At 52.9% G+C, this 22694-nt stretch overlaps 2 protein-coding genes across 11 annotated transcripts; both read right to left on the bottom strand.

The window, feature by feature from the left end:
• Positions 1-52: 52 nt before the first annotated feature.
• IL17RC (interleukin 17 receptor C) lies at positions 53-12610 on the bottom strand. 9 transcript variants are annotated; one of them, XM_040246081.1, is made up of 19 exons: positions 11235-12126; positions 10942-10963; positions 10615-10767; positions 10264-10338; positions 10064-10173; positions 9325-9436; positions 9008-9052; positions 7340-7479; positions 7073-7132; positions 5307-5361; positions 5040-5221; positions 4895-4945; positions 3480-3525; positions 3218-3339; positions 2889-2948; positions 2315-2363; positions 944-1039; positions 800-838; positions 53-705 (listed from the first exon to the last, which is right to left on the bottom strand). In XM_040246081.1, exons 1-19 carry the CDS (start codon positions 11337-11339, stop codon positions 77-79), a joined length of 2151 nt encoding a protein of 716 aa, XP_040102015.1. In that variant the 5' UTR covers positions 11340-12126; the 3' UTR covers positions 53-76. The 9 variants fall into 9 exon arrangements, with proteins under 9 accessions (XP_040102015.1, XP_040102014.1, XP_040102018.1 ...); XM_040246080.1 differs by having other exon boundaries at positions 10942-12609; XM_040246084.1 differs by lacking the exon at positions 800-838.
• On the bottom strand, positions 12259-22694 carry IL17RE (interleukin 17 receptor E). 2 transcript variants are annotated; one of them, XM_040246095.1, is made up of 16 exons: positions 22470-22694; positions 22133-22148; positions 21464-21586; positions 20748-20845; positions 20328-20487; positions 20094-20233; positions 19123-19191; positions 17967-18033; positions 16851-17026; positions 16723-16770; positions 16593-16641; positions 16259-16410; positions 14541-14609; positions 14010-14061; positions 13829-13927; positions 12259-13341 (listed from the first exon to the last, which is right to left on the bottom strand). In XM_040246095.1, the coding sequence occupies exons 1-16, from the start codon at positions 22599-22601 to the stop codon at positions 12785-12787; spliced, it is 2007 nt and encodes a 668-aa protein (XP_040102029.1). In that variant the 5' UTR covers positions 22602-22694; the 3' UTR covers positions 12259-12784. The 2 variants fall into 2 exon arrangements, with proteins under 2 accessions (XP_040102029.1, XP_040102030.1); XM_040246096.1 differs by having other exon boundaries at positions 16259-16407.

Below are 22694 nucleotides of genomic sequence, written 5' to 3'. Positions count from 1 at the left end.
GCTGGTGGTAGTTCGGGTGACAGTAGCTGAGGAGACACACTGGAGACACGGGTAGAAAAATAGCGTCCTACTTTATTCAAGTTCTGACTCCTGCCTCAGGCCCCATCCCCCGTCCTGTCCCCAGGGCCCCCGGGGGCTGGAAACAGCTATCCAGGGCGGGCTGCAGGGCCCGGAACACTTGCTCCGCTCTCTCCGCGAGCCGTCGGGAGCGCGGGGCGGCGGGCCCCTGCAAAGTCCCCAGAAAGTCGGGCAGCTGTGAGGGCAAAGAGAAGACTGGCACGCTGCGGAACAGGGCGGGCACGGCGTCTGCGGGCAGCAGTTTGTCAAAGTAGGCCCCGACGTAGCGGCCGGGCGCGCGGCCCTGCAAGAAGTCTGGCAGCACGCAGCTGAGCGAGGCGGCGAAGGCATCGTGTGGGCCGTGTGCCCTGGGCGCCGAAGTGGCGTCCTGCAGCCACTCGCGGCACAGCGCCACGGCCCCGGGCGAAAAGAGCAGGACCACCACGCCGCCCTCCTGCAGGGTCTGGCGCCGCTGCGCGTGGAACCAGGCCAGCGCTCCCTGCGCGCTCAGATCGCGGCGGCTCCACAGGTCCACGGCCACGCGCAGCGGCAGCTGGCACAGCGCCGAGGCCAGGGTGCCCACCAGGCGCTCGAAGCTCGCGTCGTCGGCGGAGTAGAGGAGCAGAGCCGCGCGGCTCCGGGACGCCGCTGTGGGAGAGAACAGAGCGGGAGGGAGACGTGAGCTGGCCCGAGGCCCAGCCCGCTGGGGGCGGCCCCCCGCCCCGCTCTTGCTCACACTCACCCCCCGCGCGGATGTTCTCCTTCAAGAGCCTCAGCCACCCTGCGAGGGGAGAGGAGCGGAGGCAGCCGGTCAGCCCGGTCCCCGCTTTCTCCTGGCCAACTTCCAGTCCTGCCCCTAGGGAATGGGGAGCTGGGAAGCGCTCACCTTTCACAGGGTTCATTTTGAGAAGAAGGAGAAGGAAAAGCACAGCGGCCAAGAGTAAGCAGGCCAGCCAGACCAGGGCCCAGCGCTGGTGGATATCTAGGAGAATGAAGGGAGAAGATGGGCTTGTTAAGAGACCCCCACTTCATGAAGGAGAAAAACGGAGGCTCAGAGAAATGAAGAGAGTTGCCCAAAGTCAGAGCTCATAGGGTCAGAATACAGGGTATGAACACAGATCAATCTACTTGGGTGACCTTGGATAAGTGACTTCACCTTCTGCCTCAGTTTTCACCTCTGTAAAATTGAGATAACAATGGTATCTACTTCACAGGATTCTTGTGAGGACTATATTTATTGATCCACGTAAAGCACTGAACACAATGCTGGATGGACATAAGTGCTCAGATGTCAGCTAAGATTCTTGCCCCCACTCCAAGGCTAGGGTTGCTGGACTCTTGACATCACTCTCTTCGATGACTGCAGCAGCCTTCTATCTGGTGTCCCTGACCTCTTTCTTTTTTGCCTCTAACTCATTACCACATAGCTCAGTTGGTAAAGAATCCACCTGCAATGCAGGAGACCCCAGTTAATTCCTGGGTTGGGAAGATCCCCTGGAGAAGGGATAGATTACCCCACTCCAGTCTTCTTGGGCTTCCCTTGTGGTTCAGCTGGTAAAGAATCCACCTGCAGTGCAGAGACCTAGGTTTGATCCCTGGATTGGGAAGATCCCCTGGAGAAGAGAAAGGCTACCCACTCCAGTATTCTGGCTGGAGAATTCCATAGACTATACAGTCCATGGGGTCCCAAAGAGTCTGACACAACTGACTGACTTTCACTTTCACTACCACATGGTAGCCCGAGATCTTTTTAAATGCAAATTTGATTATAGCCTTTCAGGAAGTTCCTGCTATTCTTAATATAAAATCCAAATTGGTTACATTGGTTCCCAAGGCCCTACAATGGCCCTCACGTCCTCATCTCATGACAGAGGTCTACCTCTCAAAACACAATCACACTGGTCACCTTGGAGTTCCTCAAAAAATCACCCAGGGTCTTCACAAAAATGCATCTTTACCTACCCCCTTCATCTAGCTCAGCCTTCAGAGTTCACTTCCAACCTTTCCCCTGAACTTGCCTGACCTAGATCAGCTCCCCTCTATAAGCATTCAGGGCTTTGGACACTGGCATGAGGACAAGGACTGTGTCTCTGGTGATGCTGGGTTCACCAGATTAGTTTGTGAATTAATGAAGGAATTACCCTCTGGTTGATCTTAGCCAGGAAAGGACAAGGCCATTGTGTGTGCTTCCCTGGGAATGGTCCCTGTCAAGATTCCAGCTCCCGGTACAGATAAGGGCAGTTCTTGTAATACTCACACTTGTCCATGGGGCAGGCCCAGAGTGCTCCCAGGTCACTGTCCCACAGCTGTAAGATACAAACAAAAGCAAATCCAGGGCCCCAGCTTGGTGTTCCACGCCCACCAAGTTCCGGTCCCAAATTTGCAGCCTTGACCATGCATATTTCCCCCTATACACAGCAGGTTGCCACAGGTTGCTCTGCTTTGCTCACGCTGTGCCTGTTTTCTGGACTGTGCCTTCCTCCTGGTGTCAGAACTGGCCCACAGGAAGAGACCCTTGCTTGAATGTCCCCCGGAACCCAAAGCTTAACACATTGGTTATTGACTGTCTTAACCCAGTGGTTATCTGTTTGCTGGTTTCTTACCCAGCAGCGAGCAACTTGGGGACAGTGGCTCAACTCTTAGCTTCCCCTGGGCTGGACAGAAAACAAGCACATGGATGGATGGCTGCTAGAGGACAGTGAGGAGGACCCTGTCCCAGAAGGGTTCTTACTCTTTCCTGCTGGGCACAGGAAGAGGTAGAAAAAGTTTAAGACAGGGTTGAAGCCTGTTGCCTTTTGGCATTGGGAAGGGCCCTCCTGCCACCTACTTACCTGTAGACACTGGCCCGACTGCACGTCTTGTAGTAACTGCTCTCCAAGGCGAGCTGCCCTCTGCCAAGCCAAGGAGTGGGGGCTGTCACCTAGAGGCACCATACCTAGGAGCCCACCAGGCTACAGGTGGGCAGAATAGTTGGGGAGGGGGGCTGGGAGACTTCTGAGAGGCCATTGAGAACAAGGTCCAAGTCTAAGTCACCCCCACATTCCCAGAGACCAGCACAGGGCTTGGCTTGGAGGAGGGGAATGTGAAGAGAGTGAAAATTTGAGGTCAGGTGTGAGATGGAGCTGGAAAGGGACATGGAGGAGGGCCCGCCATTCCTCACCGTGGATGCCCTGCTGAGCAGTGGGGTGCAGCCACTGGGTTCCAAGGCACAGAGGGAACCATTGTCCTGGGGGCCTCGTGTCTCCACCAGCAGCATGTCATCCTTGAGGGGCCCCAGGGAGTCTGGAAAGGGTGAGAGCCCACTCTGAGTTAGACCCAACCCAACCCTGCTCCATGCCTGACCTTCACCCCAGGGGCTGGCACTTCCTAGGCTCACCCCATTGCAGTGGCCTTGCCCCAGCCTCCCCCGAGGTCCCACTCACCAGCCCACAAGCACTCTTGCATCTGTAGCTTCTCCCAGGTGCTCACCTGCTCAGAAGAGGCCAGAGTTAGAGACATGAGGAAAAGAGAAGCTGAGGCCAGAAAAATCAGAAGAGAAGGAAAGAGAGACAAAGGGGAGGCCTGTCGGGTTAGGGGAGGAGGTGGTCTGGACTCTGGACCTGAACTTAGGCAGATCTACGTTCAAGGCTGGTTAATGAGGAATCACTCCATCTTTCTCAGCCTCAGACTTGTGAGGTTATCTGTGCTAACGGGTCTGACGGCCCTAAATTGCTTCCCTGTTTAATCTCTAAGCTGTGTCTGAACTTTTTTGTGATCCCATAGATTGTAGCCCACCAGGCTCCTCTGTCCGTAGGATTTCCCAGGCAAAAATAGTGGAGTGGGTTTATTTCCTTCTCCAGGGGATCTTCCTAACCCAGAGATCAAACCTATGTCTCCTGCATTGGCAGGTGGATTCTTTACCACTGAGCCACCTGGGAAGCCCAGCCTAAATTAGCTCTTTTCATTTCTTTAAAAAAATAAAATTTGTTTTTGAGATGGGCTATTTTAAAAGTCTTTATTGAATGTTACAGTATTGCTTGTTTTATGTTTTGGCTTTTCAGCTGCAAGGCATGTGGAATCTTAGCTCCCCAGCCAGGGATCAAACTTGTACCCCCTCCACTGGAAGGCAAAGTCTGAACCACTGGACTGCCAGGGAAGTCCCTACTCTTTTCATTTCTGATAGCACTTTATATACTCCCTTCTCATCTAACCACCTTTTCAAAGAAGACTCATCTGACTGCCCCTCTTGAAATTGCAACTACAACCCTCCTTTATCCTTCCCCATCTTTTTCTATAGCAATTATACACAATTATAACAGACTATGTAATTTACTCATTATGTCTATTGTCTGTCTTTTTCCATTAGAACATAAGCTCTCTAAAGGTGGGACTATTTATTGGTTTTATTCACTGACACAGCTATCCCAAGAGCCTAAAACAGTGCTTGGCGTATAGTAGGTGCTCAATAAATCTTGAATTAATATTTTTATAACCACCCTTTGAAGTTGTAAAGCAACCCATTTCTCCAGGTAGGGAAATGGGATAATTATAACAAGTATCAAAGCAGCTAAGGTTTACTGAACATTTAGTTTGTGCCAGTCACCAAGGTGAAGCACTTATTTAATCTTCATCTATGAAGTAGTTACTGTTATCCCAATTAAATAACATGAGGAGACTGACATTCAGACAGGTGAAGTGCCCAGGCTCGCATGCCATGCACTGCTAAGGTAAATAGTGGAACTCCTAAAGAGGGAGTCAGTAACCACTTTGTTCCAGGGACCCAAGGATAAAGTGGCAGAAGACTGGGGGTCTGTGCAGGTCCTGTCCCCAGCTCAGCTCTCTGGCGCCCCCTTCTTGCCTGGACGCAGATGTTGGGGTGGCCTTTCCGCAAGGGGAACTCAAGAACCTTCTGTGGAAAGAGGGTAATGCATGAGGTCATGAAAGTGGGCTCCTGGGCTCCCATTCCTTCCCCAACCCCAGGAACCTCCTGCCGCTTCACTTACATTCACTGTAATGTTTTCTCGGGGCAGCGGCGGGACCAGCGGCAGGCAGGGGCCCCCATCCAGGGCCTGCCAGCACAGAGTGGCCTCAGCGGGCAGGGAGCACGGCGCGTCTAGCCGCCAGCCCCCCGAGGGAAGCAGCTGCAACCGGGCAGCGCGCCAGAGGTTTCGGTGTGCGCGGGGGTCTGGAGGCAGAGGACAGGTCACTGCACTGCTCACCAGCAGGTCCCTCCTGCACTGCTCCCACCCTGGCAGGACCTGTTCACTCACCCTCCCTAAAGGGGCAAATGCTGGTCCTGACAGAGTCGGGCTCCAGAGGCCACACCTAGAAAGGAAAGAGAGCTCCTCAGGTCAGTTCAACCCAGCCAACCCTCTGCTTAAAGCCCTGGGGATGCATTCATTCAGCCCCAAATAGTCAGCCCTCCTTGGCCCTCATCCACAGATTAGAAATATTTGGGGAGAAAATTCCAGAAAGTTGCAAAAAGCAAAACTTGAATTTGTCTACAGGAAACTGTTTACATAGCATTTAGGTTGTATTCGGTATTACAAACAATCTGGAAATGATTTAAAGTATATGGGAGTATGAGAGTAAGTTATATGTAAATACTGCACCATTTTATATCATATAAAGGACTTGAGGATCACAGACTTTGGTATCCACAGAAGTCCTGGAACTAATCCCTCTAGGATACTGAATATAGAGGGAGGACATATTTTACAAATATATGGTCTTCTTGTTCTCTGCAAAGCCCGAAAATTGCACACATTTATTCTTTCAGCAATCCCCATGCCAACATCTGGCAACATCTTCACTCAACAAATTTTTAATGAGTACGTACTATGTGTCTTAGCACTATGGTAAGCATAGGGACATTCGACAATTAAATCCACAATCACTTTGTGAGAACACACTACTTGTCAGGCACTGTGCTAAGTGTGAAGGGCACATCCATTTATTCTCCATTTATTCTTCCAATACACTTTTTAAGTGCACCCATTCTTGGCTTAGCCTTGTTCTAAGCACAGGAGAAATAGAATAATTTATTCAGCAAACCTTTAAGAGCACCTACTATGTAGCAGGCATTGTGCTTGGCAATGAGAAAATTTATGTCACAGCAAACATTTCATGAGTGTCTGTTATATGTCCTAACACTGTTAAGCAGTAGAGTTTCACGCATTCATTCATTCATTAACTTAACAAACTTGATTAGCACCCACTACATGCCAAGCATTATGCAAAGCTCCAGGGAAATTACTAAATTTGAATAGATTATTATTTCCTTGCCTTCAGGGAAATTACAGATTCACAGTTGTAGTAAGAATAAAACATGTATACAAATTAATAAATCAAGCACTCCATTTATTGAGGATTTGTCTTGTGCAAGAAGAGACAGGTGCCCAAATAACGAAAGCAATGATAAATAATGAACAGAAAAGAGAGAAATGCAAGAAGATTTGGAGATAGGAGAGGCCAGGAGTTTGAACAAAAGCTTTGGGAAAGAGGTTAACAATTGAACTGGAAGGATTAGGGTGTATGAAAAAGTGAGGGCATTTCAGGTAGTAAGAATGAGAGATGTTAATATCAGAGGTAAAACATGGGACCTCATGACCAATTAAATGTACAGAGGGAGAATGTATTATTATAGCATATATAAGCTGGAAGTAGCACACTTCCTTGTGACAGCCCTCTTAGGCTGGTACTGTTATTCTCATTTTATTTATAGGAAACAAGCTCAGAGAGGTGAAGTGAATTGCTCAAGGTCACAGAGCTAGGAAATGGCAAGAATCAGGATTCAAATGACTCTGAGCTCATAACGCAGGCTCTGCTCTCGGGGAAGCCCAGGGGGGACTAGAGGAGCGGCAGAAGCCTTCGAAGGGCAGGAAGAGTGCTCGGGGCACACACGAGCAGAAGGCACAGGACAGCAAAGGGCGGAGGCCAGCCCCAGGAGCCGTAGATTCCATCAGGCAGGTGAGGACCAGCCCTCTTCCAGTTCCCTGATCCCCTCCCTGGGCCCCCCGCCGGACTCCGCCCCTACCTGAATACAGAGGCAAGGGACCAGGTCCGTGTGGTTCAAGGGGATGGTCTGTGGCCCAGTCTGTGGGACAGGTAGAAAGGGAGAAGCTGGAGAAGATGAGTAGGAGGAAGGCTGCAGGCCAAAGTTAAGGACACTCGGCAGGCAGCTATTTCTCCACCGATGATCCTTGCTTTGACCGTGGGTGGCTGTGTCCTTTTCAAGGGTCCCCTGTGATAAGGCACTTGCAACTTTAGCATGGGAATGGACTTGGGGAGGGGGAGGCCTCACCAGGTTACGGTGCCACCAGGGTTTTATAGGGCCCTGGTCCTGGTTCCAGTACAGGGAGAGGCCAAAGTGCTGCTCCTCAGAGACGTCCAGCACCAGGCGCACGTCCTCGCCATCTGCAGACACGTTGAGCCAGGGCAGGGCTGCGGAGGGATGCAGAGACAGACAGTCTTCCCTCACCTCTTCCGCACACCCAAGCCTGGGTCATACCCAACCACTGCCCTTTGGAGTTTCCTTCAAACCCCTTAGACTAGGGGGCCCCTGGAGGGCAGAGCCTGTCTCCATCGCAAACCAAACTTTGGCTGCACCCCAGGATGGAGCCTGTGTAGATCCCAGCAGGGGGTCTGGAGATGGCTCTTCTCCTTGCTTCTCCCTCTGCAGCCAGAAAGTACCCTGTAGCCACTAAAATAAAGCATTCTCTTCTGCTCAGAACCTTCTGATGCCCGCCCCCACCACCTCACTCCCACAGTAAAAATCAGGGTCCTTACAATGCCTTCACGTCCCTCCTGTCTGGCTGCTGTGACCCCTCTAATCTCATTTCCTAGTACTCATGTCCTTAATTAACCTGCTGCAGACACACTGTCCTCCTTACTAACACTTAAACATACCAGACACATTGCTGCCCCAGGCCCTTCACACTGGCTCTTCCCTCCATATGGAACCCTCTCCCCTCAGATACGCATATGCCTCCTCCCTGGCCTCTTTCAGGTCTTCTGCTGACTGACCACTGCCACTCCCAACCTCCATATCCCTCTTCCCTGAATTTTCTCTGTAGCACTAATTGCCACCTAACTCACTGTGTATTTCACACTTCCACGTGAAATCCGTGGAAGTGTCCTCTGTCACGCCTACTATGACCCTGACTCCCAGCTAGAATGTCAGCTGTGAGGGCAGGGATTTTTTTTTTTTAAATTGGTTTATCTCCAGTGCCTAGGGATATTCCTTGGGCAGAATAATTACTCAATAAATATCTGATGACTAAGTGAATCAAGGTCTACTGAATGAATAAAGACATGAAATCCGTGATGTGTATCTGCATATCAGAGCCCTGGTGCTGAGCTGTCTTAAATGAATTACCAAAGAGGCATCAAGCTTAAGTTTAAAAAACTAAGCAAAAAATGAAGTTGAAATAATTTAAGAGTTCAGAAGCCCCACAGTGTTTCTGTCTTGATGTGCTGGTAGTTACACAAGGGTACACATACGTAAAAATTAACTGAACTGGAATTAAAATTAGTGCACTTTACAGTTTTCTGTATGTATGGTACACCATGATAAATAAAGTATTTTTTTTAAAGGAACAAAACAAAAGTCCAAATAGTCCATGTGAAAAACATCATCAGAACCTTGAGATCCTTAGCCCTTATTTTATGGTTTAAAGCTATTTTTATGTTGATATATTGGGGCGGGGCGGGGGTTACACCATAATCCTGACCATGCTTTGGGCCTCTGGATGTCTCTGGTATGAACAAATATTTGTTCTAAGGAGTGAGAATTCACCTTTGAATGCCTGGCACTGAGTAGAAGCTACTGTAGATCATGTGTGATAAATGAATGAATGAGCTCTGTGAGCCTGTGGGGTGTGGCAGCCAGACCTGAAGTTGACTCCCAGGGTCCCTCCCACTCCAGAACAAGCCCCTCCCTCCTCCCAGCCTGGCTGGACCTAGCTCCTACCCCAGCAGCTCTGAATGTTGTCCTGGACTTCCAGACCCCTGCAGTCTGGGGAGAGATCACAGAAAAGCCTCCAGTGGGGTTAGGGGCCAAAGAAAGGAGGGGAGCAAACCAACCCCTGGGAAGACTCCCTGTCCCCTCAATATCACCCATATCTACTTCAGTGCCCACTGGGGAGCAATGTCACCTGGGGAGGCTGGGGGTGAGAGTGCCTGAGTGAAGTTGGGACAAGGAAGGGGGTGAGTGCAGAGGGGCAGTGGCCAGTGGGGAGAGAGACAAGGGGCCAGACTTGGGGCCCCTCAGGCTCTGGGGTCACTTACCAGGGAGCTGCTGCGTGAGATTGAGTTCCTTCTGGTACCTGGGCTGAGTGTAGGACCAGATTTGCACCTCAGCCCCCAGGGCAGCCTCGAAGCAGTCAAATACTACAGAGCCCTGTGAGGAGAGGGTGGCGGAAGGCTGGTGGTATAAGGCTCAGAATCCTCTCCATGGACCCCTCTCCACTCGCCCTCTGCCCTATTCCCAACCAATGACTATACTATATAGCCCCAAATTCCATCATGTCCTCAAGGACTCTAGTGCTAAGATACACACCTTCAGGAGGAGTGGCAGCAGGGCCAGTTAAGGGATTACACCCACCCACTCAGTTAAGGGATTACAAAAGAAAAATTAAACTTTCTGAGACTCTTCTGAGCTGGGCATTATACCAGGTATTTTACATATATCAACTCATTTAATTCTCACAACAGCCATATGAGATAGGACTATTCTTTTTTTTTTTTGGTGGGGGAGGCACATCTCATGGCTTGTGGGATCTTAGATCCCTGACCAGAGATCAGACCTCAGTAGTGAAAGCTGGAAGTCCCAACCACTGGACTGCCAGGGAATTCCTGAGGTGGGACTACTCTTATTCCCACTTTACAGACAAGCAAACTGAAGCATGAAGGACTGAAACGACTTGCCCACAGCCCTGCTGAGATCAGGACTTGAGATAACGCACATGAAAGTACTTCATGAATTTCATCTTTAGGAAGTGGTTAGCGTTTTTATTATTTTGCATACCACAGACTGACCAGGCTGCACGAGGGCAGCGGGCACTTGCACCTCCAGCAGGACGCAGTGGGCAGTAGGGTAGGCCTGGAAGGAGAGCACGATGTGGGCCTGGAGAGAGGCTGTGAACAACAGGGCGGGGAGGTGGTCAGGCCCAGGAGGGAGGGCAAGGCTCTGGGCAGGGACAGCTGGGTCGGCCAGCTTCTCCTCACCATTCCTAGGCTCCTCAAGCTCTGGGTCAGCTGCTCGTCTAAACTTCTCTTCATCTTCAGGATCTTCCCAGTACCCTGGAAGGGCCCGAGAGCAAGGCACAGCTCCAGCCTCGGCTCTGGGTTTGGCTTCCTTCCAGGAAGCTTGGTGCTTGGAAGCAAGAGGCCAGGCCGGGGGCCTGGGGGGTGGGCAGTGAGACCAGGCTGACTTGGGGGGTGTGCACTGGCCAGTGTCCTCCAGGAGAATCTGAGGATGCCCCAGGCTACCTGACCGACTTCCCCTGCCCTGTCCTCGTGTCCACATCAGACACACTCACGTGCACCCAATGCCCAGTCACAGGATGACAGGCTCACCGTGCACGGCCAAGTGGACGGCCACACGCACACAGAGGGCACAGTCAGTCTCCTCGTGGCACCTCAGCACCAGCTCTGTCTGCAAGCGTGTGGGCACCAGCACGGGGCCTTGGGCGGACACGAGGCTCCCAGGCAGGCAGAGCACGTCACCATCTGTGTGTGAAGGGCGGGGTAGGTGCTGAAGCCTCTCAGACCCAGAGTCTGGTTGCACCTGACGCCCCCGGAGGGCCAAGGCGCTCTGGGCTCTCCCTAGGCTGAACAGCTCCCACCCTCTTCCCTGCTGCCAACCCAGAAAGATCGTTCCTCTCTACAAGTAGAGCTACTCACCCCAGAGGTGACAGGACAGGCCCTGGGAGAGAGGTAAAGACAAGTCAGAGTTTATGCTTCCGAATCTAACATTCCCTCCGCCGCCGACTCTTTCTCCCTTTTTTGAGTCCCTCCCAGAAGAACTCAGATCCAGCTCTTGCCCCCTCCCCATTCTTCTCTTACCCCATCAGCACCCGACAGACCAGCCAGGGCGGTTCTGACAGGGATGGCTGTGACAGAAGCCAGGCTAGGGCCTCGACAGCCCCAGACCGAACCCGGAGTCTTCCTCAGCCCGCCCGGGGCCCCAGACTCACCGGAGAGCAGCGGGCCGTGTCCTGAGGCCCCACAACCCTCTCAAGAGAGAGGACCACGGGGTTCCGGCCCAGAGCCAAGGACAGAAGGAACCAGGGCACAGGCATCTTCCAGGTGCCAGGCAGCACCCAGGCCTGAGGCCCTGTCCTGCCCCCCCCCCCGAGGGGGGCCAGACACCACACCTCTTCTCCCACTCAGCCGCAGGCCTCGAGGCAGGAGAGGCTGGAATCGTTCCTCAGCCTTGGGGTCGCGGGCACTGGCCCGCTCGCGCTCTCCTCTCCCGGGAGTCCTGACTCCAGGCCAGTCCCAGTCAGAGTGCTTTCGTTTTGGCTCCCGGCAGGCAGCCGTCTGTTCCCGCCCCGCCCGGTCCCTCCCACCGACACCAGACTTGGGAGCCAGCAGCCCTGGATTGGAGTGGTGGCTCAGTCCCTCCTCCTCTTCCCCTCCTCCTCCTTCTCTGCGGACACCTGGCTGGGAGGGGCCCCTGGAGAGGGTGGTGGCCTAATGGGTGAGTAAGGGAGCTCTTACTCACTCTGGGAGTCCCTGAGGAGGAGGGTTCTGGGCAATCCTGGGTCATTTTCACTTCCCATATGACTCTGGGACTCCAGGTCCCTTCCCACATTCTCCTTGGCCTCACTGTGGGACAGGAGCTCTAAAGGCACGAGAAAGTGGGCTTCTCATCACTGCTTGGCTTATGCTGAAGTGTGGCGTGGGGGGGGGGAACCCAGGACCCAGAGGCAGGAAGACAGGGTCCTAATTGTGCTGTTGCCACAGGCTAGCTGCGCGACCATGGACCCACACCACCTGTTTTCCTTTTTTCTCTCTGAAGAATCACAGTGAGGATCAAGATCTCCAGATCCCTCTTTGCCTTTTCAGAGGCACTGCTTGTGAGAATGTGACAAACGTGGATGTGGATGTGGACACAGAGAGTCTGGGCCCACAGAATGATGTATAACCACCCCTGGGTAGGGTAATGCTGACCCTTCCCCCAGCTCAGCACCCTGGGCACACTGAAGAGGCACCTTGTGTTTCTTAGCTTACCCATCATGTTTTCTTTTATTCATCTTTCTCTCAGTCTCCACTGTCCCACCTCTGCCCCCACCTCCCAGGGTCAAAGACTTTCCCTGGATCCAGAGCCCTCCCTCCCTCCAACTGTGGGCAGGGTCCCCTTCTGAAAAAGGCAGATCCTTAGCCCCAAAGGGGTGTTCCGCCTCCGCCCCCCACTCCGTCTGGAGGCGCCTCCCAGTCAGAACTGCCATCTCTCCTGCCTCCCCAAGCCCTAAGCTCTCCGTGTGGACTGGAGCCTACGTGCACTATTCTCTGGAACTTTTGGAGAGAGGAAGTGTGATGATCCCCACCCACCACAGGACTGAGGTCAAGGGCGTCCTCGGTAAAGAGAGACTCTCCCTGAGGGTTCTGAGGAAGCATGAGCAGGAGGAAGAGGCTGGACACTGGGGGAACGTGGGGAGTGGGCGGGGACGCTGAGTGAGGGGGTTCCAGCCAGTGGCCCTAGGCCTGCGGTCACAGACATCCTGACTGCGCTGAGCTCTGTTCAGCCGTGGCCGGCAAGTTTGGCGGCCTCCAGTTCCAGCCTGCGGCACAGCTCCACGCGACCCCGCAGGCGTGGCCGGGCGACGAAGCGGCCCCGGGTGGTGGCTTCAGTAGAAGCCTGAGCGTCCAGGGCGCGCAGCAGGCGCGGCAGGTCGTGCAGCAGGCGGTAGCGGGGCAGGGCGCGCAGGGGCGGGGGAATGTCGCCCTTGGCGCAGAGACGACTAAAGTAAACCAGCAGCAGCAGCGGGCGCGGGGCGGCGTGAAGCAGGGCGCGCAGGGGCGCAGCGCGAAGATCCGGGCCACCGGTTGGGCTGGGGCCGGCGCTGCTCCACAGAAGAACCACGGTGCCCCGCTCCCGCGCCACACGCGCCCGAGCCTCCCAGAGCCACGGCAGGGGGCCCAGGCGCGCCACCCGCGTGCCCTCCCAAAGGTCCACGATCACGTCGCGCCCACCGCCCAGCGCGGCTCGCAACAGTTCAGCAAGTGCTCCCACCAGGCGCCGCTGCGCCTCAGACTCCGCCACGTGCAGCAGCAGCACCGGCGGCGCTCGGCCCGGGCCTGGGGGCGGGAGAAACAGATGAGCAGGGTGCGGGGCTAAAGGAAAATGCAGCCCTCTCCTCCCAGGCCTCGGGGCTACCTGATAGGGTTGAACGTCAGCCCCGCCTCCACCTTCCCTGTTCCTCATCTGCGCCAGGGTTGGGTACCCAAGGCAGCTTTAGTCTATAGGGCAACTTTGGGCTAATTTAGATAAAGGTGCCCCGGAAGAGGCAAGGGCCAGGGCGACAGGTGCAGCGCAAGCTGCATTTCCACCGCACTTGCCTCTTGCCTAGAGACGCCGCAGAGAACTACCTGCAGAGGGACCTTTGTCCTGCTTTAACCATCTCTGCCCACTAGGGGGCCTAAGGCTAAAAGCCTTGGTAACACAAGACGGGTTCCCACAGCAGGGAGGAGGCTCTTTGAGAAGGCATCCTGGGCAGGGGAGCAATGGGAGGGCAACTGGCCTAGGAGCCAAAAAAGTCCCCAGGTTACCTCCCAGTGAGCTTACCTGACAGTGGACGCCGGCACGTGAGAATCAAAACAACTCCCAGCAGGGTGGTGAAGGCCAGCAGTGCCAGGATCAAGAGCCCCAGGCGTCTGTGAGAGACTGAGTCATGCAGGGTGAGGTGAAGCCCAGCTCCTCAGTGCCCAGCCTCCCTCTCACTCCCTGTCCCCTCCCCAGAACTCACCATCTGGACACAAGAGGCGCTTACAGGCAAACTGGACATCTGACCTCCACACCTGAGGGCACAGAGCCCCCCACCCTTGTGAGCCAAGGTAAACCCTCCTCCCAGGGGAAGCTGAATGAGGTGGGAGGATAGAGAGGGGGACCCTGGAGAGGGCATTCCTCTAGCACAGGGTTTGCGCCTGGGCCAGCTTTGGCAAACTTAGAAAGTAAACCCAAAGAGAACCAGGGCACCCACGAGGAGCTGGAGGGGCACAAGTCCTGACTGAAGTAATCAGACGCGACTGAGCTCCCACCCCAATTACCATGTCTGAATGTGGACACAAAGCACCAGGTTTTCTGAGTTTTCAAGAAACGTCGGAAATCAACTTTTAAAAATATGACGTCTCCCACTAATTAAATGGTGGTAACTAATTCCAATTTTGAACACTGTGCTGGCCAAATCAAACATTTTTACCGACTGGATTTGCCCCGTGTGCCACCTGTGGCATAGATGCCAGGGGTGTGTGTGCAGAGTGAGGGCAGAATTTCTTACCAGGACACAGCCTCCTGGCCTCAGGAAAGGAACGATGAGGTCTAGGGTCACTGGGGTTGAGCCCTGAGTCTGTGGGAACGAAGAGCAGAATGACTGTCCCCATAGAGGCAAATTTGGCTCCGTGCAGCCCCTGAGCCTTTGCCCATGTGGTGTTCTTCCCTTCTCCACGCCACCCCCACCCAATCCTACCAGGCTTAGGGCCAAGTGCCACCCCAACAAGAAGCCTTCCTAGGCTTCATTCCCAGATCCTGCTGATCATTCCCAGATCTGAACTGTGGCACAGATACACGTTAATCAGGCACTCATCAACAAACATACTCTAGGTACTGACTCTGTACCAAGCCCTGAGGAAAGAAGGTGGGCACAGACATTGGTTCTGTCTTCTAGTAGCTCACAAACCAGATCGTTAATCTCTGCCCTGCAAACCTGGAAGGACAGCTTGTCCATTGGAAAGAATGTAAGTTGTAGAATCAGGAGACCACAGCTAGCAAAATCAGGCTTAACACTGCCTTTGTTGTTCCTAGCAGTGGGATCTTTGCATCAAGACAGACTACATTCCTCCTTGAGCCTCAGTTTCTTCATCTGTGTATAATGGATAATAATCCTTATGTTACTGGGCTACTGAAAGCCTCAGATGGGAATATGCAGGTGGATGCCGTTTACAGTACACAGTGCAGTGTGTATTCATTTAGTAGTAGTGCTTATTTATTACACGATAGGCTCCTTATGGGCAGAGGCTATGTTACATGCTTTTCTTACATCTCCCAGGGCCTATGACAGAGTGGGAACATAGCGGGCACTGAGTAAATGCACGCTGAACTGACAGCCCTCCATCTACAGGCAGGATGTGGCTTCACCCTGCGTTCTGGGCGTTAGTTAGGGTGGATCAATCTCCATTCTTTGGAAACACCCTCCACCCCTTCCCAGCCCTTCCTCAGCCTCCATTCTCCAGCCAGCTATGAGCGGGTATGATACAGTGGCTCTCAAACCATGGTTAAACTCAATGATGTTCCCAGCTCACAGCAATAAAGGAGTCCTTGGATATAGCTCCCTATTTTAGGTCATCCCACACGATTTTGTCTTAAATCTATAGCATTTACTACCATCTGTCTGCTTGGGAGCCCTCAAAGACTATAAAACAAATAAACAAGCTGCATGTGAGTAAGAAAGAACTGAAAAGAGCGAGCCATGCTTAGTCAGCTTGGTGCTGTGGTTTTGCGGATATATTTGATGGTGGTTTTTATGTCAGATACACAGGAGAGAGTCTGCTAGTTAGCTGTTTTTAGTTCACATGATAGAGTTAAATCTGTCAGTGGTTCCCAGTATTCTGCAAAGAGCACTTCAGCTTCCTGGGGCTCTGTCTCCCAGAGACAGAGAACTCCTGCCCGATGCCTTGTGGAGGCAGGCAGGGGTGTGTGGAGGACAGCTGGTTCAGGAGAGGGCATCAGTACAAACTGTGGTGGCAGCTAGAGTGGGTCAGAGAGCAGCTGGGAGTGGGAGGGCCAGCCTCTTGCCTGTTTATCCCTGTTGGTTCAGAAATGGAAAGGCCTAGAAACTGCTCTATCGAAGACTCCACTGACTGGCAGAGGAGGCAGCTGAATACAGGCTTATCAAGTCATTAAATCAGCAGATGCTGTAAGTCAGATATTTGGTTGCCTCTCCCTGATGTGCTCTAATCAATAGGTTCCAGTGGGAGACAAACCCTGGCTAGGCCATACCTGGCTGACGCTGTACACGGGGGGCACCACGCTGTCCTGCCCCAAGCCTGGGTAGTTCCAGGCAGCACTGAAGGTGACATGTGTCCTTGAAGAGAAGTGAAGGACCACCTGCTGGGCCTGGGTATCCATGCTCACATTCCAGGATGGAGCTGCTGTGGAGGGGGGGAGGGGGGGAGAGCGTCAGGTGACAGATGATGTTTTTGTGGGAGGTTATAGGAGCTGGGCTGCAGTTGACAGAGAAGTCTAGGGCAGGGACAGAGTTTGGCTTCACCACAGTTGTGTGAGGGTGAAATGGTGGGAGAGGGGTCCCAGCCAGGATCACTTATTGGCTCACCGAATGTCCAGTGGGGGCATTCAACGTGGCTGCTGTTTCCAAAAGAGAACTGAAAAATTCAAGAATGGAACATCAGCAAGCTCCAGGCACCATGCACACCCTTCCCGGCCCCTGCTGCCCATGCTGGTACCTTGAAGCAGAGCTGGGGATGCAAGTCCACTTTCTCCACGATGTACCACTGTGGGGGGAGAAGAGAGTTGAGAGCAGGGCCCCAGGCCCTAGCCCTGCTTGCCCAGGCCCTAGGAAGGCCAGACTCACCCCCTCTGACTCTCGAGCCATGGCATTGGGGAGGTCTTCGCAGAGGGGGGGCCAGCCCCGCCTCTGGCACAGGGAGGCCTCCAGCTTCAGTGGACAGCGGAGTGTCACGGCCATTACCATCTGATTGTGCTGGCTGTGGTCAGTGAAGTTCATTGACTCCCAGAAGTCTGAGCCATCTGGGCAGGCGGCAGGGGGAGAGAGTGAGGCCCAGGAGGCCCAAAACTGATCCCAATCCCCAGGACATCAGGAGATGATATTTCTGAAGGAGCTTGGTACAGTCATGGTCTGCCTAGGTGATAAAGGAGCATGCTGCTTCCAGCCCCTCCTGTTACCTCCTCTCCTTCTTGCACCTCCCTTCTGGCCAACTCCTTGCTGCTCCCCAAACTCAAAATCTTCATATCTTTTCTTATATTCCTCTCAGAATTAGGAATGCTTTATCCTCCTTTCTCTTCTAAATCCTGCCCTTTTTCTCAGCCCAACTCAGATGTCACCTCCTTTAGGAGACCTTTTCTATTCAACCACCATGGGCTTCTCCCTCCCCTGAGACAACCATCATGGGTTTCTCTGTCCCCACAGGTCATGCCCTATAGCCTATTCCTTAGTTACAATCCTGCCCTGGACCATAGGCTGCTTGGTGCTACTCATCTGTCATGTTTGAGCATCCTATCTCTGCAATTTGGGCTCAACAATATGCATAGATGTCACCAACCACTTTCACATACAATATTGAATTCCAGTCTCATAAGGAGTTGGAAAGTGAGGCAGGGCAAGTATCATTACTTCACAGATGAGGCTCAGAGAAGAATGAGTAGCAGAGCTGGGAAGTGAGCCCAGGTCTTGTGATCCGCCCTCTTAGTACACTGCCTCCTGGGGTGGATATTTCTGAATCTCCCATAGTGCCCAGGACAATGTTCAACAGTCTGATTTAGCAGACGCGGTAGTCCATGACTTGCCTCCGCCCTGATTCCAGAGAAAGTGCCTCATGCTTTCTGCGGACTTCCTCCCATACCAGTGTAGAGGGTGTGCAGGTGCGTGCGTTTGTGTGTATGTACGTGTGTGTGGGCGAGAGACAGAGAGAAGGTGTGCGTGCACAGGAGTCACATGAGCAGCACTCACAGGCTGCAGGCTGGCCCTGGAAGGGACATTTTTTGCGCCTCACGGTGTCCTCTTGCAGGTAGGATGCCTGTGGGAGAAAGGAACAGGGATGGAGGTCAGAGGACTGGCTTTCCCGACGTCACTCAGACTTGAAACTCATTCTGGCTTGACTTTGCCTGGATACAAGCTGCCTGAGCTGGGTAGGCACCAAGGAGGGGGAGCTGTGTGGGGTGCAGGCCAGGGTGGAGGCACTTGGGGAGGAACTCCAGACTATAGCAGCGAGATGAGTGAGGGAGGGGTTGAGTCCTCTTCTCTGGGAGAGGAGAACCTAGCCCCAGAAAGAGGCAAATCATGAGGTCCGTGTTCCTCAACTTCTGCCTTCCCAGGTGTCCATTCTCAGCAATTCCCAAGCTGCCAAGTGCCCTGCCAGGCCTCTCCCCACAACATCCAGTGGTTGTACCCCTGGCAGGTGCTCCTCATTACATGTCTCTGCCTGTACCTTCCCTTTCATCCCCTTCCCGGTAACAAGGCCCCCAGACTTTTCTGTCTAGCCCAGAGGAGCCTTTTTTCAAAAATATATTTATTTATTTGGCTGTGCTGGGTCTTAGTTACAGCACATGAGATCTTCCATTGCAGCATGTGGGATCTAGTTCTCTGACAACGGATCAAACCCTGGCCCCCCTGCATTGGGGGTGTGAAGTCTTAGCCACTGGGCCACCAGGGAAGTCCCTTTAAAGAAGTCTTAACGCTAGGCGCCCCCAGCCCTACAGGCAGAGGATGAGGACTGCCATGTAGGGCTAGTGGGAATGGCGCTTCTGGAGCCATCTGCAACCTTGCAGTAGCCATGAGCCCTCACCCTAATGGCTCAGGACACCCAGTGAAGGCAGCTGTCCATTCTGCTCTGTGGGTAGGCTGAGGCTGGATCTCAACAAAAGCAAGCTGGGTTTGGGTGTGGCTGAGGTTGGAATCACCCCCCGGAATATCCCATGATCAGCAGTACACTTCCACCTCTGACCCAGTGTGAGGCTTCCTGTTACCTGGCACCAGTCTCCACCAGCATCTCATTAACACTAGCCCTTTTAAAACCGGACTCAGTGGAGATACACTTGACCAACTGTGCTGTCTGGGTGGCCTAGGAGTGGAGCCATGGACCACCCACACCTTTTCCTCTGCTTACCTCAATGCACAGACAGGGCAGAAGGAATTCATAAGGCAGGTCTACAGTGCGGCTCCCAGGCACAATTTTCTGTGGACAGTTCAGCAAAGGGAAAGACGAAGAGGGGGCTGAGAAAGAGCAGAGACACCCTGGACAAGGGCAGGAAGAAGCTGGGAACTTACCCACCATACAGCCTGCTTTTCCTCTTATCTGAGGCTTATTTCTTTCACTGACAAATTTATTCTCAGGGGGTCTCTGTCCTGTAGGCTGACCATCTGCTCTAAGTGTCTCAATACATGGAATAGGGGGAGGGAGGAATTGGGGAAAGGAATATACATTTATTGAGCCCCTACTGTATGCTAGGGAGGGTGCTAGGTGCTAGATGCACCAACTCAGTGCACTAAATGCCGGCATCACGATGATGTCGAAAGGCATCATCATCATTTTAAATGTGGAGAGCTGAGGGACTTAGGTACAGCATCAGTCTCTGCGAATGGCTCCAATTGTATACAAGAGTGTCCGTGATAACTGGAGGTTGAGGTGGGCTGTCAGGCCATAGGCTGGGAGAACAGGGGACATCTCATTCTCTGAGGAGCAGTGACAAAAGAGAGAGAGATCAAAGGGTATCAAGACAGATGTGACCAGTTTATTACTTTCTCAGGGAAAACAACTTCTTGGTGGAACTGAAAAGGCAACCTGAATCTCACTGAGGGTCATCGCACTGAGGTTAAGTGCCATATTCCTCACCTTGCAAGGCATTCATGGTTGTCCCAGGTCTCTACCCCCTCTTCCCTTCCTCTCCTGCCAGGAGACACAGCCCCCTACCTTCTCTCTCTAGTTCAAAGTCTTCATGATAGGCACTTCAGACTTGTAAGAAGTCTTGGACAATTACCATTCCTTTCTGGGCCTCAGTTTCCTCATCTGTACAATGGGTAGGTCCTTTGGCTCCAGCCCTGTGTGATTTGGCTTTATAGGCAGATGGCACTCCATACCTGGGCATCGAAGGGATGGCTCAGGTCCTCACACTCCAGTGCCCACTGGTGGCAAAGACGCACACTGACCTCTGGGCCTGGAGGAATGGTCACTTGAATAGCCCTTGTCTCAGGCAGCAAGTCAAAGGAGAACTCAGGTCCTGGGAAGAAGGGGGATTTGGTGGCCTTGTCTCTTGGCCTTAGCACAGGCACCACTGCTTGGCTCCACCATCTCCAGTCACATGATGTGCCTACCTCCAAGCTTTTGTGAGCCGGATCTGGAGAGACGTTCCCCTGCCTCTGGATCCACCGGCTGCGTTCTTTTGGAGCGCAGCCCCTTGTGGGAGGTATCTGGGGAGAGGCTGGAGTTGTGATGGCCCTTCTCAGACAGGCAGCAGCTACTCAGCAATTTCCTCTGCAGGCAGACAGCAAGGTTGGCCTCAGGACAGAAATCAAGAACTCTGGCTTCTATTCCTGTCTATGGAGCAGCCCGAGGTACATCAGGCAAGCTGCCCAACATTTAAGCTTTAGTGTCCCTAACTGTGTAATGGACAGAATAGTCTACTTCAGCTCCACGCTTTCCCTTTCTCTTGGGTGACTGGAGAAGAGAAGGAGAGGCCAGAAAGGGAAGGGCTGTGGGGCATAGGGCAGGGCTGGCATTGGCAGGGAGAGTACCTGAGCAGACACTGGCATCCTGTGTCTCCTACAGAACCAGAACTTGTAAGACTTTTCAGATTTCTGCACTAGGAGGTGGAGCCAACCCCACTGAGGACCTGCACAGGGAACAACACATTTACTACCCAGTCCTTCACAGTCCCTCCCCTATCTGAAGATGTGACCTGGTGTTAGACAGTCAATCATTTTACATCAGGGAGGGTAATGATCCCAAACGTCTATAGTCCTGAAAGTTATGATACAATCAAAGAGAATTAATTTCTTAAGTAGAGAAAAATCTATGTGTATACAAAGATTCATAGTAGCATTATTTATAACAGTGAAAAATTATAAACTGTCAATTCTTAAGCAGTGTGTGGGAATTTAGTATGTCCCAGGCACTGAGGTAGGCAAGAAAAATGTAGAGCTGAATAAGATCTGTCTGTTCTTTCTTATAAGACAGATCTTGCCTTACAACTAGAACATAGTAAATTCATAGAACTGAAACATTTTAATCCCAAGAACTGGTACCAGCTGAAAGGAGAAACACATTCACAAAATGATACAACAGAACTCATCGGTAGTCACAGTGTGCTATTTCAGGATGGCCGAAGTCTCTGCTGAGGTTGATAACAGGACCAACATCTCTTTTAGTATGATACATTTTACTTGGCTCACCCCCAATTCCCCCAATTCCCATCTCCTCTAAGAATGGCCCAAAGCGCTGTTTCTCATACCCAAGGGACCTGACACCAGATGCAAGCACCAGCAGTGGGGACGGTGGCAGCAGCAAGCACACCAAGGCTTTGGGGAGAGGGGAGGGGCCAGCTGGGAATGGTGAGGAATCTGGGCAGACCTTCCTGTGACAGAAGAAAAGGAAATCAGACGGTAAGGTCCCAGGACAAGTTGGACTTGAGGCTGAGCACTGCCACTTACACCCCGGCCAAGTGACTTGAGGCAAGTTACAGACTCCTGTAAGCCTCAGCTTCCTCATTCATAAAGTGGGCCTGCTGTCAAGCTCAAGTAAGATAATGCATAGGAAAATACCTTGTAAAGTAGAAGGTACGTAAAATAGGAAGGATCATTGTTGTACGACTGACTGGTGAGGGACTAGTCAAGGCGGAGTGCCTGGAGATTTACCTGGCTCTCATTTAATCCTCCCCACAGCTCAGGGACAACAGTTTTCATTGTACAATCATTTCTACTCTGCTGCTGTACCCCTCAGATGCCATGCACTGCCCGAAGCCATGTGTGGAGTATGTGGCAGTGTTGCAATGCAAATCCAGGCTTGTCCTCACTCTAAAGCCTGTGCTTTTCCCTTGATACTATGCCACTTCTTAGGTAGAGAACAAAAAATTAGAATGGAGGAAACAGGGAAGGGCAGCAGGGCAGGGAACGAGACTCACCAGTGAAACTGCCATCCTGAAAGCACAGGCCCGGGTAGGGAAAAGAAAGGACAGAAGTATAATTAGCAGAGGTTCTCACAGGGGTGTTCTCCCTGCTCGAGACCCATTAACCAATAGTCCATCCACTCCGGCTCTCTTCTTCCCAGCTCCACCCTGCCCAGGCCCTCAGTGCCCTGGGACTACGGCTATCCTTTCAAGATGGTGTAGAGGACATGCTGATGCTGCCATCAGAGTTTAGGGACCTGGGTGATAGGAAAGGACAGGCAGCAGAGTGGGGAGTTATGAATGAGCCTGTGCGCGCCAGGTGTCCCCACCAGCAGTGGCAGGCGCACCTTACCATGCAAGAGGCCAGTAGACAGCGGGTGCTCCAGCGGGGAAGGAAGGGGCAGCCAATCCCAGCGGAGGCAGACAGGCCAGTGAGCAGCTGGAGAAGAGGCAGGAGCAGGGCTGCCAGTCTGGGGCTCCCCATGGGCTTCCGTGGGGTCAAGGCGCCCAGTGCATGGCTGCACGGCCCGAAGGAGGGCGGCAGGGCCTGGGCCGGCTAGCTGCGCAGCAGCCGGGA

This window comes from Oryx dammah, unplaced genomic scaffold (genome assembly GCF_014754425.2).
Source record: "Oryx dammah isolate SB20612 unplaced genomic scaffold, SCBI_Odam_1.1 HiC_scaffold_9, whole genome shotgun sequence".
Lineage (NCBI taxonomy): Eukaryota > Metazoa > Chordata > Mammalia > Artiodactyla > Bovidae > Oryx > Oryx dammah.
This window is presented reverse-complemented; position numbering and strand designations above follow the sequence as displayed.

What these genes read in the sequence shown, in the direction of transcription:
- IL17RC (XM_040246080.1), bottom strand. Translation starts at nt 11,092, where the DNA reads ATGGGGAGGGGGCAAGAGCTGGATCTGAGTTCTTCTGGGAGGGACTCA. An exon ending in GCTTGAGGAGCCTAGGAATG is followed by an intron (nt 10,174 to 10,263) that starts GTGAGGAGAAGC and finishes TGTTGTTCACAG; the next exon opens with CCTCTCTCCAGGCCCACATC. An exon ending in CATTTGCCCCTTTAGGGAGG is followed by an intron (nt 5,222 to 5,306) that starts GTGAGTGAACAG and finishes CTCTGCCTCCAG; the next exon opens with ACCCCCGCGCACACCGAAAC.
- IL17RE (XM_040246095.1), bottom strand. Translation starts at nt 22,601, where the DNA reads ATGGGGAGCCCCAGACTGGCAGCCCTGCTCCTGCCTCTTCTCCAGCTG. An exon ending in GGATGCCAGTGTCTGCTCAG is followed by an intron (nt 20,488 to 20,747) that starts GTACTCTCCCTG and finishes GTCTGCCTGCAG; the next exon opens with AGGAAATTGCTGAGTAGCTG. An exon ending in TGGCTCGAGAGTCAGAGGGG is followed by an intron (nt 16,771 to 16,850) that starts GTGAGTCTGGCC and finishes CTCCCCCCACAG; the next exon opens with TGGTACATCGTGGAGAAAGT.